Source organism: Lacerta agilis, chromosome 1 (assembly GCF_009819535.1).
Source record: "Lacerta agilis isolate rLacAgi1 chromosome 1, rLacAgi1.pri, whole genome shotgun sequence".
Classification (NCBI taxonomy): Eukaryota; Metazoa; Chordata; class Lepidosauria; order Squamata; family Lacertidae; genus Lacerta; species Lacerta agilis.
The window spans coordinates 20,839,376-20,854,010 of record NC_046312.1 but is presented as its reverse complement, the minus strand read 5'-3'; the positions used below and the strand labels follow the sequence as shown (position 1 = coordinate 20,854,010).

Below are 14,635 nucleotides of genomic sequence, written 5' to 3'. Positions count from 1 at the left end.
GAACGTATTTATTTATAAATTCAAACACATTCAAAAAACATGTTGGGGATTCATCATTAAAGGGGTTGGCAGCTGGCAATAAAAGCAACCACCAAGCTTGAGCTATTTTTGACCACTGTTGATTTCATGCAATTTGTATATCCTCCTATATCTGTGGTCTATTGATCTGCCAGTACAAATTTCCTGTGATCTTTTGACATGCTTTCCTATTAAGAGACATTTCTTCCTTTTGCTTGTGCAGCTGAGAAACACAACAGTGATTAAGGTTAAGGGAATTGGACCTTTTGGGTGTGAGGAAGGGGTATGGGGCAAGCCATCAGCCCCCTTTGGCTTCCACTGGAATTTATTCCCAGCCTGTTCTGATGATAAAATTAAAGGAGCATCTGAAGCAAGAAATGTAGCAATGGGGTGATTTCACACAGACTGGCTACATATATGTTCCTGTTAAAATTTCTAGATACCCTAAATGACTATGCCCTAAAGCAGTGGTCCTAGGCTGCAACTCCTGTAGCCAAGCTGGTGCCAAGCTTTCCTTTGGGAGACATCAGCGAGGCTGAGATAGGGGTCTTATCATCTGGACAGCCCAGAACCTCCATACACATTGCCCAGGCTTGCGACTTGGGGAGGTCACATTGGTACTTGCTAACACAGCGATTTTGTTTCACCCCTGGAGGTGCACTCCATTGTCTCTTTGAGACAGACTGATGCCAACAATAACAGTTGGACATGGAACCAACCAGAGGGAGGTTGACCCTGGACTTAAGTGGGTTCACACTCAAGTCCAGTTTCCTCAAATACCCATTGGTGTTTTTCCAGGCAATAGGCAAAACGTAATTGTAATTGTGGTTGAACCAATTGGGAGCAGCGACAATAGGAGGAGTTGAGCCCACTCAGGGAGGGGTTCTTCCTGAGGGCATCATGCCCAAGGGTCCTCCAAAAGCTGGAGGCAAGAGTGCTCTCCTTTCCCTTCAACTTAACCCACTACTTAACCCTTCCCCTTAACCCACTACTGTCATCATTCCCTGCCAATCAGATGTTGATTTGTTTTTAGCATCCCTGCATGCGGTCCAGCATGGCTTTCTCGTTCTCCAGCTGCTGAACTACTGCAGGGTCTGGCTTTGAAGCCACACGAGTGCTACCTTCATTTTTCCAGAGAGAAAAAATATCAAGGGGATGGAGCAACTTGCCTATGCAAAAAGGTTGCAGCATTAGTACTTTTTCTTTTAGAGAAAAGGCGACTTAAGAGGTGGCGTGATAAAAATAAATAAATTATGCATTGCATGGAGAAAGTGAATAAAGAAAAGTTTTCCTCCCTCTCATAAACACCAGAGACATCCAGTGAATCTGAATGTTGGAAGATTCAGGACAGGTAAAAGGAAGTATTTTTCCACCAAGCAGATAATTAGACTATGGAACTTGCTTCCATGGGATAGCCACCAACTTGGATGGCTTCAAAAGAGGATTGTACAAATTCCTGGAAGATAAAGCTGTCCAAGGCTGCTTGCCACGATGGCTATATTCTACCTCCACCTTTTGCCTCTACCAATTCCTGGGATTTGCAGGTGGGCCAAGTGCTCTTGTGGGCATCCCACAAGCATCTGGTTGGCCACTGGGAGAACATGATGCTGGACAAGATGGGCCATTGGCCTGATTCAGCACCAGGCTATTTTTACACCCTTGTTTCTTCCTGCAACGTAACTAGAGATCGCCTATTGAATTTCTCATGGAAATAGAATTGGCTTAATTAAGCAGCCAGCTGGAGTATTTTAACCAATGAATGAAATCTAATGTCCACATTTCACTAAAAGTTGATCAGCAGTACCAAACATGGGCTCCTCATTTATTAACACTGAACCTTTTCCAGTAAAGCCTCTAATAAAAAGACCGTATCATACTTAGCTGCTTATCACGTGGAGTTCATCCTGTGATCTCCTAATACCCTTTTAAGCATTCTTTTTATATTACTCTTGTCTTTCCATTAAATCTGCCTTTTGCTCTATCTTGGTCAGCTGTTTCATGAACAGAACTTCACTGATGCAGCACAGCTCTGATATTACAGTTTGCCATGCAGCATGGCTATGTTTTTGAACTCCTTACTCTGCGATTCCAAGGGCTGTGCCTTACGATAAATCACAGCTTTTCTTGGTGATAGATGAGAGGAATGGCCCCTCCAAATGTCCTTTTTGTTAAGCATGCATGATGATTTGTGCTCATGATGGCACTGGGGTGATTCTACGCGGTCCTGCTTGTACCTGCAAAAGTTCTGGGGGGAGTGCACTTTCCCGCAATTGATGTGTGTCCCACAGCTTCCTGTTAAAACCCTCTAACTTCTTACACCGCAAATGTGGGGTAGGATGGGTGTTGTCTCGCCTTTGTTGTGTTAAAATGAAAGGGTGCCCTTCCAGAAGACAGTGATACGCTATCACTGAGGAACTATCACAGAACAATGAAGAAAGCGGGATGATGTGCAGATGCTCCAGTATAAAAACCCAACCACTGGCACACTTCTCGTGCCAATGACATGCTGCAGAATGCAAAAATGAAAACACCTGCCTGGAAGGAACCAAAATAGAATCATAGTAGAGTTGGAGGGGACCACAAGGACCACCTAGTCCAAACCCTTGCATTGCAGGACTCTCTTGAACAACCTTCCTCAGAAAAAATCTCTGTGAGGAAGGTGGCCATGGGAGCGCCTGTTGAAAGTTTCACATTTTAATTTCCTTTTTCAAGTTTCCTGTCTGGCAACCCAGCACAGACCCTCCAAGTGTTCCTATTTTTCAGGGATAGTCAGATGGGCGGATTATTGTTATTATCAGGGCCGTCTTAAGTATATCTGGCGCCGTGGTGCAAAGATCCCTCTGCCCCCCCCCGGCAACTCCAAAACAAGGGAGGGGGCGGTGGAAAATATCCTCTGCCTCCCCCACCGCCCTGATCCCCAGTGTGGTGGCGGCTGTCAAGCAGGAAAACGTGCCCGAGAAGCCAGCCCGGAAAGGCTGTGCGCCGCCTTTCGCCAGGAAGCGGGAGGAGGACAACGACTGGGAGCAGGGCCATGTTTAGCAGGTGCAGAGGCTTGGGAGGGAAGTTGCGCACAGCTTCCTTCCTAAGCCTCTGCGGGGATCGCTCTCCTGCGGAGGCTTGGGAAGGAAGCTGCACGCCTGCCAGCCATATAGTTGGCGGGGTACAGCATGCAGGGAAAGGGCAGGCTGCCACAAAGCCACGCAGCTCCCCCACTCACTAGGGCGCCCCTGAGAGGCTGGTGCGCTGGCACAACAAACCACTAAAACCAATGGGAAAGACGGCGATGATGATGATGATGATTATTATTATTATTATATAGGATGTCCCTGGGAAATGTTGGAGGGTATGATCTAAGTCTTTTAGTTTTGACTGTTAGTACTGAAGTTGGGTCTGGATTGTGTTGGTGTACCACTCACTTAGCCGCCTATCAGTCTTTCCCTCACCAGACTTAATAGTTGTCTCCCCAGCTGTGGGGGAAATAAATTGTTGTTGGCATTGATGGGAGCACTGATTGCAGCAACGGGTGGAATTAGATTTTCCTTGGGATCACAGCTGGGGAGTGAAGAGTTAACCTTCTCCTTCCTGCACACTGTGGTCCCTATGAGAATTTCCCCCCTTCCCAGCACATTTACACTTAAATTCTTAAGTCCTGGTGTGGTTGCTCATCGTGCAATAAAAGTAACATCTAGTTTAGTCAGATGCAACAAGAGACAAATTAGTAACACAATTCTGAGTGCTAGAGCTGCTGTAAAAAAGCCTCAGTCAAACTTCTCTGTGCTAGATCAGCATGAAGGAAATCATGTTAAGTTATGTCCTGGTTTTGAGAATATACATTGAAGATATCTACATACAATATGCTAACAAGCTGGGTGAAAACGAGAGATCTTTGTCGTGATTTGGGAGCTCATCAAGTTGTCCTCACCATAGTCAGGAAATGTGACCATATAAATGATACCTTGAGCCATTTATAGTCGACAAACAAGACAGCAATGCAGATATAAGCAGAAAGCCTTCTTGCAGAAGACTTCTTAGCTAAAGTTTAACAAAGTTAAAGGAACTTTAGCAAATGTTTGGTCAAAATAACGTGAAAGATAGAAGCTTTTACTGAACGATGTTTTCATTTGAATTGGAGTGAGCTGTGTGGCTTTTCAACTACAGTAAGTTGAATGGAACAAACGGCTATTTGCTCTAACAGATATCTCACAGCATTTAATCTGGATAACACTCCCAAGTATTTAAATTGTCCAACTATCAGGAGAAGAAGTGGCATTTGAAAACACAAAAAAAACCAATGGGAACGGTATAGCAATTAGAACTCAAAAGGATCTGGCCAATTAAAGAAGGAGTTCTGATCTTCTGGTTTTTGTGTACTGCCAGGACATAGCGCTTGGTTCCCTGAATGTGGAAGAATTTCTGAAAGTGGCTTTTTTTCCCAGATGCGACTTGTCTGAATCGTACTGTCTCTAATTTTCTTGCCTGTCTTTTGGCTAACCCGAACTGAATCCTCCTCAGCGTTAGCTTCAGTTGTGTTCTGCTGCTCCACCGGTTGCTGCTCCACTGGCTGCTCCTCCACCAATTGCTGCTCCACCGGCTGCTGCTCCCCATGCTGTGAGAGCTCTTCCTCTGCCGGGTGATCTTTTTGCCCCGATTCCTCCTCCGGTGGCGGCTGATCATGTTGGGATCCTGTTTCCTCTGTTTCCGTTCCTGCTGGTGGTTGATCACCGTTCTGAGATTCTTCTGCTATAGGTTGGCAGCCCTCAGTGTGCACAACAACTTCATTTGCGTCCATCGTCTCCCAGTCAATGACTTCGTTTCCCTGAGCTGTTGTCCAAGCAGGACACAAGATCTTCGCAAGAGGTATTTTTTCCCAAACGGAACTTGTCTGCGTTAAGTTGCTGTGCACTTCTTTGCCTGTTCTTGGGTTTATCATAGTTCTGCCATCACTGGAGCTAACTACATTTGTAAGTGGCATGTGAGATTTTACCTGCTGGGATGTGCGGCGGTCAGTGGATGAGGGACTTCTTTGGAAGCTCTGGCTTAAGGACGGCTGCCTTTTGACATGGGACTGTTGCCTGGCAATACTACTTTGGATTCCAGGAACACCCTGGTTTGGGTTCTGAGCCTGTTCCTCAACCTCATTATCTGCAGTTGTTTCCTCTTGGGCTTCTCCCTTTTCTTCTTCACCAGGAACATCTTGCTGCTGGCTTGGGTTCTGAGGCTGTTCCTCAACCTCTATATCTGCAGTTGTTTCCTCTTGGGCTTCTCCCTTTTCTTCTTCACCAGGAACATCTTGCTGCTGGCTTGGGTTCTGAGGCTGTTCCTCAACCTCTATATCTGCAGTTGTTTTCTCTTGGGCTTCTCCCTTTTCTTCTTCACCAGCAACTTCACTTTCCTGAGGTTCATTACTTTCATTGTTACTCTCCTCATTAATTTCACTGTTAGGTTTTTCCTCCTGGACATCAGAGACTTCTTCATTTGTGATGCTGCTCTCAAGAGCTTCCTGATCAACCTGGCCTTCAGAATCCCCCATCCTTCCTATTTGTCTCCAAACTACTACTGTCAGTCAGTCCGCTTGGAACAGATGCTCAACATTTCCTTTTCCTATTAGCTACCTGCAAAGTTAGCACGTCTTTCCCTATTTTCTTCTTCCTTCTCTCTGAAAACAATACATCAAGAATAATTGGGAGGTGTTTTCCCTCTTATTTCAGTATGGCTCCACCTTCATGAAGTCTCATCTGAGTTCAAGCTTGTATGGCTGTTGCATAATGGATCCAGATGGGCTGCAGATGTCTTCTTTCCTATTTTTCCTGAGAGTGAGTTCACATCATGGCATTGATACAAAAGCCATTGATAGGCTGGGAAAGACTTAGGTGGAGTCTTTCTGTTTTTACTGTAGCTGCTACACTGTTCTAGAACCTCTGACTGATTTCTATGACATCACTGTCTGTTCTACACCAATGTGCTCAGGGATAGGCAGGCTTCTAGATTACACCTTCTCCTTTTCTTTCTTTCTTTCCACTAGAAACTCTGTGGTCCACCAATTTGTTTTAAGTTTACAGAGCAAGAGCACATAGTTGGAATGTATTAAGGCACAATTAATTTTTTGTTTAGTGATCTATGTTCTTGCTTCATAACAAAAATGACATGTTGGATGTGAAAAATCACAGTGTTGTGGGAAAAAAATGGAACCAAGGAAGGGACTAGGGGGAAGTCAATTTGTTTTGTTTTAATTCTGTGTTGTTGTTGTTTTTATTTTTGTTACTTTTGGAAAATTAATAATAAAAATGTTATAAAAAGCAAACCAAAACCAAACCAAACCACAGTTTCTTGGCAGTACAGCTTAGGCTGGTACACTAGTTATGATGCTAACTTGCTTCGGTTTCCCATGCTTTGGCAACTTCCAGTTTCGATTCACTCAATATTAATGCAAAACACACAGTACTGATTTTAGTTCAAAGCAGAATAGAAATGCCATTGCCCCTGGAAAAAAACCACAGTGAAAGATGTTGGACATAAGGCCTTCCTTTGCAGGAATGGCTTAAATCCAAACCACGCATGCAAACATGGAAAGAAAGAATGGGTAGGACTCTCCCCGATTCTTTCATTAGCTGGGTATGTTTAGCTTGAAAAGAGGAAACTGAGATATGATAGCCATCATCAAATATCTCAAGGGCTGTCACATGGAGGAGGGAGCATGCTTGCTTTCTCCTGCTCTGGAGCGTAGAACTTGAACCAATGGCATCAAGTTACAAGACAGGAAGTTCCAACTAAACATTAGGGGAAACTTTCTGATTGTAAGACTTCCTCAGGAGGTGGTGGACTCTCCTTCATTTGAGGTTTTTAAGCATAGAATGGATGGACATCTGTCATGGATGATTTAGTTGAGTTTCCTGCATTGCAGGGGCTGGACTAGATTACCACTGGGGTCCCTTCCAACTCTATGATTCTATGAAGTTCAGTCACTGGGTGCATCATGATGTCAGATGATTGACAGGTGGAGGGTCTCACCTGTCGAAATGGCCTGCAGGCAGGACCAGCCCAATCAAGAGGCAAGATGAGGCAGTGACTGCCTCAGGTGGCAGGATCCACTGGGGTGGCAGATCCCAGTGTCAATCTTTCTTTCCCTGCTTGGACCTTCACCCTTTTTTCTCTAGTGGGGGATGGGGCACCATTTGGGTGTTCCCTGCTTGCTGGGGTGGGGAGCATATTAGCCACCCATTTTCTAGACAGGATTTAAATTATATGTGTGGGTAAAGGTAAAGGTAAAGGGGCCCCTGACAGTTAGGTCCAGTCGCAGATGACTCTGGGGTTGTGGCGCTAATCTCGCTTTACTGGCCGAGGGAGCCAGCGTTTGTCCGCAGACAGCTTCCGCGTCATGTGGCATGACTAAGCCGCTTCTGGCGAACCAGAGCAGTCACGGAAACGCCGTTTACCTTCCCGCCAGAGCAGTACCTATTTATCTACTTGCACTTTCACATGCTTTCGAACTGCTAGATTGGCAGGAGCAGGGACCGAGCAACAGGAGCTCACCCCGTCGTGGGGATTCGAACTGCCAACCTTCTGATCGGCAAGCCCTAGGCTCTGTGGTTTAGACCACAGCACCACCTGCGTCCTTTATGTGTGGGTAGGAATTGCATTATTATTATTATTATTATTATTATTATTATTATTATTTTATTATTATTAACTTGTACCCTGCTCAGTCACTCTAAGTGGCTTCCAACAGAATATAAAACAACATAATGAAACACCAGACATTAACACCTTCCTGATACAAGGCTACATTCAGGTGTCTACAGAAAGTAGTATAAATGCTTATCTCTTTGACTACTGATGGGAGGGCATTCCACAGGGCAGGCCCTCTGCCTGGTTCCCTGTGACTTCACTTCTCACAGTGAAGGAACTGCCAAAAGGCCCTCAGAGCTGGACCTCAGTGTCCGGTCTGAATGATGCAGGTAGAGACACTCCTACAGGTATACAGGACCAAGGCTGTTTAGGGTTTTTTAAAGCTCAACACCAACATTTTGAATTGTGCTTGGAAATAATAGACAGGTGCCATCTCTGTTGCATTTTCAACACCTGCTGGAGACCTGCTTTCAACAAACCTTTGAGGTGGAGATCTTTCCCAGCATCTGTGTTCCAGATATTATTTGACGTTTTAATTGTTTTATTTCAGTTGTGTTGCCAACCTGGACTCCTTGGAAGGGGGTGGGATGTAAATTTAATGATTAAGAAACCTGCACTTTTAACTAGGAGCATTGAATTTATTGAACACTATTGCCAGTTTTAAAATTGACCGGTGGGCAAAGTTGATGAGAAGCAACCCCACCCCCAAGATGAGAAATGAAGGTGAGGGGCCCAAGGTCCAAATCAGAACCACAGAAGGTTCCCTTCTCCAAGATAGGATTGACTCATGTCTGCAATTTACTTTTAAAGAGCCAATCATGCAGTTGCTGATCACATGATTCATGGCATTTGAAAGAAGAAGGTCGTACATAATCATCGGGCTCTGGGATGACCTGCGGAACTACGTTCACTAGTTTCTGCTCTCGTAAGAGGAATTGGCATTTTGTCCAGTGGAGGAAAGACATAGTAACTTGGAGAACAGCACAGATACTCTGCCAGTGTTCTTCAACCCCAAAAGAAACTTGTCTGCATAGTACTGCCTACATGTCAGCTTAGCCAAATGGCATCCTCCTCAACATTAATTTACCGGTATTTCGTTTGCTGCAGCTGCTTAGTTGTTTTGCTCTGGAGGTATCTTTGCTCAATTGATTGTTGACTGCTCTGCTGAGATCCCGGATCCGCTAGCTGTTGGTGGCTGCTAGGAAACGCTTGCATCAACTGCTTGATTTCTGGGCCACTTGCCTTTCTGCCTGTAGAATGCAGGTACTCTGAAAGAGTTTTTCCATCCCAAAAGAAAGTTGTTTGAGTAGCACTGCATCTAAGCTCCTTGCCTGTTCGCGGGCAAATCCAAACGGCGCTTTCTTCAGTTTTAGCTTTGTTAGGTTGCTGGAGTGGGTAAGCTCTGTTTCTTTCCGGAGACTGGTTCCTGTACTTGGATTCTGCGACTGCCGATGGTTGACTGCCGCTCTCACAATCCTGCCCCACTAAAAACTGGAAGCTCGGGACCAATTTATACAAGGAAGACTCTTCAGGCTCCGAGCCCCCAGGAGGAGCTGTACCTTCTTTTGCACCTCTCCCATCTCTCTCAGAATCTTTGTTTACCTGCCGTTTGTTACTACAAGGGCTCAGGACTTCTGCAAGAGGTTTCTTTTCCCAATGGGGACTTGTCTGGTTAAAGTTGCTATGCAGTTCTTTGCCTGTTCTTGGGCTTAACAAAGGTTTGGTATCCTTGGTGCTAGCTTCATTTGAAGGAGGCACTTGGAGAGTTTTAGAGCTCTGTAAGCAATGGTGGCCAATGGATGGGTGGCTTCTTGGGAAGCCTTGACTTATTGGCTGCTGGCTGGTGTTATGGGAGTGCTTTCTGACCGATGTTGTATTGTTACCTGCTTTGCTGCCAGGCAGACCTGGTGTTTCCTGGTGTTTGCTCATTTCATTGTTGCTTTCCTCGGGAATTTCACTAGGTGTTCCGACCTTGACACCAGAAATTTGTTCCTTTCCGCTGTTCTGATCAAGACGGCGTTTCGGATCCATACTTCCCTTTTGTCTCCAGACTACTAACGCCAGTCAGTTCCCTTGGGAAAGATGCAGCAAAGTTTCCCGTTTTCTACTAGCCACCAGAGAAACACTTGGGAAGCCTTCCCCAAATGTCCTCCTTCCTTCTCTTTGAAAACTATAAATCAAGAATACTTGGGAAGTGTTTCTTCTCTTATTTTATGCTGATAACAGGTGTCTCCTCCCTGTTCTTCCCATCTCAGCTCCAGCTTGACAGAATGTTGTGTAATCCCATAATGATCCAGACGGGTGGTAAGTTTCCTGTTTCTTTTGAGAGCAAGTTCAAATCATGGTGTATTATCTATATTAAAGCAGTAGCTCTGAGTCTGCTGCAGGTGGATTTCTATGGTATCTTCATGTTTTCACTGGCTCTACCACACTATTCTAGAACTTCCGGTTGATTTCTATGACATCACTTCCTTTTCTACTCCACCCATGAACTGTAATCCCGAGCCTACCAAAGTTTAGTGTGCAGTGCCAGCACCAATCAGGGGAGAAGCTGTGCATGATCAAGCCATCTACCTACTCAACAGCTTCAATCTGAGGAACTGGCACTTACGACAAGTCCCTCATAGTATTCCGCATTTACAAGGGATCATGAGAACATAAGAAGAAGAGAATCGGGTCAATGGCCCATCTAGTCCAGCAACCTGCTCTCACAGTTGTCTACCTGCGGGAAACCCAAATGCAGGATCTGAGCACAAGAGTATTCTTCCCTCCTGAAGTTCCTAACAACAGGTATTCAGAAGCATATTGCTTCTGACCATGGTGGCAGAGCTAATAACCATGGATAACCTCCATTAATTTGATGGCTTTTTAAAAGCCATCAAAGTTGAGGGCCTTCACTGCCTCCAGTGGAGGCACATTCTATAGTTCCACATTTCATTTTATATTTATTGAACTTGTTTGTCTTGCCCAGGGTAACCCAAAGCGACTTACAACCAACCAAACAGACAAACAAACACACACCCCACATCGATTCATTAAAACCAAGACACCTTAGACATTTTCCATAGCTTGGCGGGAGGTTGAGAGGAAGTTGGCTTAGAATTCTTTAGTAGGGTTGAGGGGTAAGGCTTACCTTACTGAAACACAGTAGCTGACAGACCCCTGCCCCTGTCTTTATGGTTTAAAAATGCTTCATCAGCATCACCCACTAAATATGAACGCAACCAGGCAAAAAGGAAAAAGGAAGAGGCGGGACATGTGGCTCCTTCCTGTCTTAACCTGGCAGTGACCTCTCCACCCAGCTGCAGCAAGACGAGATGAGCAGGGCTTCTTCACTGGCACTGCTGAGAGAACAGCTGCATTTGCTGCTCTTCCTCTCTCTGAACTTTTCCATTCCGACAAGCCATGATGAGAAGTCCTGTTTAAGATTCAGAGCCCAAATTTGCTTAACTCCCCCTTCTCTCTAACCCCTCCTCTTTTCCATTTGTGTTGCCTTTTAAATTGGAAACTTGCAGGCAGAGACTGCACAGTTTTTCACCACCTGGGGAGCCTGTTTGGCTGAAGAGGAGGTTAGAAATGCTTTTATTTATTTATTTATTTATTTACAATTCAATCTTTATTGGTTTATAAACAATACATCCAATCCACTTGAAACACCAAAACTCAAAAGCACTACAATTAAATGATTTTGCAGAACTCTGTTGAAAAGCAGGGTGCAACGTTTGGAAAAGCAGAACAAAAACCCCCCGCTTTAAACGAAAAATAAACAATTAAATAAAACTCTAGCTATGAACTGTGTGCGCCAAAGACTCAAATAGCTTTGCTTTTTAAAAGTGTGTGTGTTTTAACTTAGCTTCCTATGTTCCTATTTAACCTTTCTTGTACTTAGTCCAACCATTGGTCCATCTAGCCCAGCACTGTCTACACTGACTGGCAGCAGCTCTCCAGACAAGGGTCCTTACCAGTCTTACCTGGAGATGCTGAGGATTAAACCTGGGACCTGCTGCAAGCAAAACAGATGCTGTTCCGCTGAGCTAAAGCCCTTTCCCCCAGCCTTGCTATAGTAATTAAGAAGCATAAATAAGCTCACAGCCAATAATAATAATAATAATAATTTATTTGTGTCCCGCCCATCTGGCTGGGTCTCCCCAGCCACTCTGGGTGGCTTCCAACAAATATTAAAATACATTAAAATATCACAGATTAAAAACTTCCCTGAACAGGGCTGCCTTCAGATGTCTTCTGAATGTAAGGTAGTTGTTTATCTCTTTGACATGAGATGGGAGGGCGTTCCACAGGGCGGGCGCCACTGCCGAGAAGGCCCTCTGCCTGGTTCCCTGTAGCTTTGCTTCTTGCAGTGAGGGAACCGCCAGAAGGCCCTCGGCGCTGGATCTCAGTGTCCGGGCAGAACGATGGGGGTGGAGACGCTCCTTCAGGTATACTGGACCGAGGCCATTTAGGGCTTTAAAGGTCAGCACCAACACTTTGAATTGTGCTCGGAAACGTACTGGGAGCAATGTAGATCTCTCAGGACCGGTGTTATGTGGTCCCGGTGGCCACTCCCAGTCACCAGTCTAGCTGCCGCATTCTGGATTAATTGCAGTTTCTGCGTCACCTTCAAAGGTAGCTCCACATAAAGTGCATTGCAGTAGTCCAAGCGGGAGATAACTAGAGCATGTACTACTCTGGCGAGACAGTCTGCGGGCAGGTAGGGTCTCAGCCTGCGTACCAGATGGAGCTGGTAAACAGCCGCCCTGGACACAGAATTAACCTGCGCCTCCATGGACAGCTGTGAGTCCAAAATGACTCCCAGGCTGTGCATCTGGTCCTTCAGGGGCACAGGTACCCCATTCAGGACCAGGGAGTCCCCCACACCCGCCCGTCCCCTGGACAGAGAACGTTTATTAGGCCACTGGCAAAATTACCAGCCATTTTGCAGCTGTTGAAGCTTTAAGATTATTTTAGGCCTGCAGATGGGCTCCAGCCCTTGATAATTAACTATGTTATGCTTTAACTAGCCACTAGGTAAGTGTTGCTTTTCTCCCTAGAGTAAGGTACGTGCCCATTTTATCAACTATATTTTTCCTGGTGGTGGAGGTAATTTGGTTACTGTGTTCCCCTTTGCTTTGTACCCTGTCAACAAGGCCATGTGGCAAAACAAACAAGTCTTTATTAAAGCCATCTATTTGCTAGCAGTCAAGCCGGGGAATATTACGAGGAAATGGATGTTCATCTTTTCCGACTAATATCCTTATCTTTTTTAATTATCGCTGCTAATGAGCTGGCAGCTGACATGGCCTGTTATTGACTGGTTCTCTGCGTAAACTTTCATTCGAGAAACTGCAACATAATCACAGAGGAAGGGTGGTTGGAAAATTCTATAGACTCGGGCAACGTTTGTGTTTTTCATTCATTACGTGGGCAAACACAGCCCGGCCCTTTCACACCAAAGCTTTGTTCCCTCCACTTCTTTTACTAGTCAGAAAAGATGACTCAGACCACATCCCAGTGGAGGCAAAGGCAAAGGATTCAGGTATTTGAGTTGCTAACTTCCACTGTTGGTTCATCAGTTTACATTTGGAGCTCAATAGCACAATTGCTTTGGGGAAATACTGAATAATTCCCAGGGCGATTTTTAAATAAGAAAACAATCCAATCTTTTAATTTGATCTCTGTGCTGGAACAGTATTGTTTTATAAAGGAACATGTTACAGCAGGGATAATTTTTTGTCAGCCTGAAAGTGCATGAAGATCCTGCGTGACAAACATTGTGTGTGTGTGTGTGTGTGTGTGTGTAGGCTTTGCCATTTCACAGGTAAGCACAACAGAGTTAGCACAACCCGACCGGAAGCAACAACATCCGGAACAGCTGCTGCTGCTGCTGCTTCCAGGTATCTGGCTGGCCCAGTGGTGGAGCTTCATGCTCCGGCACCAGGGGCAGGAAGCAGGCAGGGGCAGGGCTGGTGCGCGCTGGTGCGCGCTGGTGCGAGATGGAACCCTACCGGGATTGCGCTGCCCAGGGTGCCCCACCCCCTACACCCCGCCCTTCCTACGCCAGTGGGCTTGCCACTGTGGGAAACAGAAGGTTGGACTAAATGGCCTGGTCCAGTGAAGCAGAAGTTGCTTATGCTGTTCACAGACCCTCTAATTGTCCCTATTTTCCAGGTGTCCCTGATTTAGAGAAGCCATCCTGGATTCTGATTTGATCCCGGAATGTCCCACTTTTCCTTAGGATGTCCTTATTTTCATTGTAGAATTGTTGGAGAGTATGGAGTTATCCAACCCCCGAGCCATCGGAAGGCAATCCTGTATAGAGAAGGGTGTTTTTTAAAAAAAATGTTTAATGTTTTATTATGTTTTTATATATGTTGAAAGCTGCCCAGAGTGGCTGGGGCAACCCAGTAAGATGTGTGGGGTATAAATAGTAAAATTATCACTATGGAATGGGACGTCCCTATTTTCATCGGAGAAATGTTGGAGGGTATGTCAGTACCTCTATGCAGTTGACATTTCAAGTAAATGAGCACAGTTCAATTGTCTAGGACACTTTAGTGACAAGCAATAATGAATAGTCAGAAATCTTTTCTGCTTTTTTCTCTCTTGCAGAAGTGGTCTCTTTGCTCTCGACCTCCAATCCCATTTACTGTCTCCCATTTGAAAGCTAACCAAGAGATTAAAAGAAGAGATTACTTTAGAGGTACGTTTCAGGGTTAAGAATCCATTCCAGTTCTATTTTAGCGTTATCCTGTCGAGGTCTTGAAGGACTTTGATTATCAGGGAGCTTTAGAAACCGGATTTTCCAAAAACTTCATCCCATATGACATTTGAACATTGCCTTTTACCCATGTGAGGCCTGAATTGAGGGTGCACATGTTCCCATGTTCATGTGAGGCCTGAATTGAGGGTGCACATGTGTGCATAGAAACCTCTCGCCTTTTTTGTGCTGGGAAAGGACCGTACAAAGGTTGTACAGAGGTAGGGTTGCAAAAGA

General features: G+C 45.2%; 1 protein-coding gene across 1 annotated transcript; it reads right to left on the bottom strand.

Annotated features, from left to right (window-relative positions):
• Window positions 1–4,212: 4,212 nt before the first annotated feature.
• Window positions 4,213–9,675, bottom strand: LOC117060856 (putative mediator of RNA polymerase II transcription subunit 26). The gene is made up of 2 exons (XM_033173428.1): window positions 8,732–9,675; window positions 4,213–5,501 (listed from the first exon to the last, which is right to left on the bottom strand). Exons 1-2 carry the CDS (start codon window positions 9,673–9,675, stop codon window positions 4,328–4,330), a joined length of 2,118 nt encoding a protein of 705 aa, XP_033029319.1. The 3' UTR covers window positions 4,213–4,327.
• Window positions 9,676–14,635: the final 4,960 nt, after the last annotated feature.

What these genes read in the sequence shown, in the direction of transcription:
- LOC117060856 (XM_033173428.1), bottom strand. Translation starts at nt 9,675, where the DNA reads ATGGATCCGAAACGCCGTCTTGATCAGAACAGCGGAAAGGAACAAATT. An exon ending in CTGCAGCAAACGAAATACCG is followed by an intron (nt 5,502 to 8,731) that starts GTAAATTAATGT and finishes TCTTGAGAGCAG; the next exon opens with CATCACAAATGAAGAAGTCT.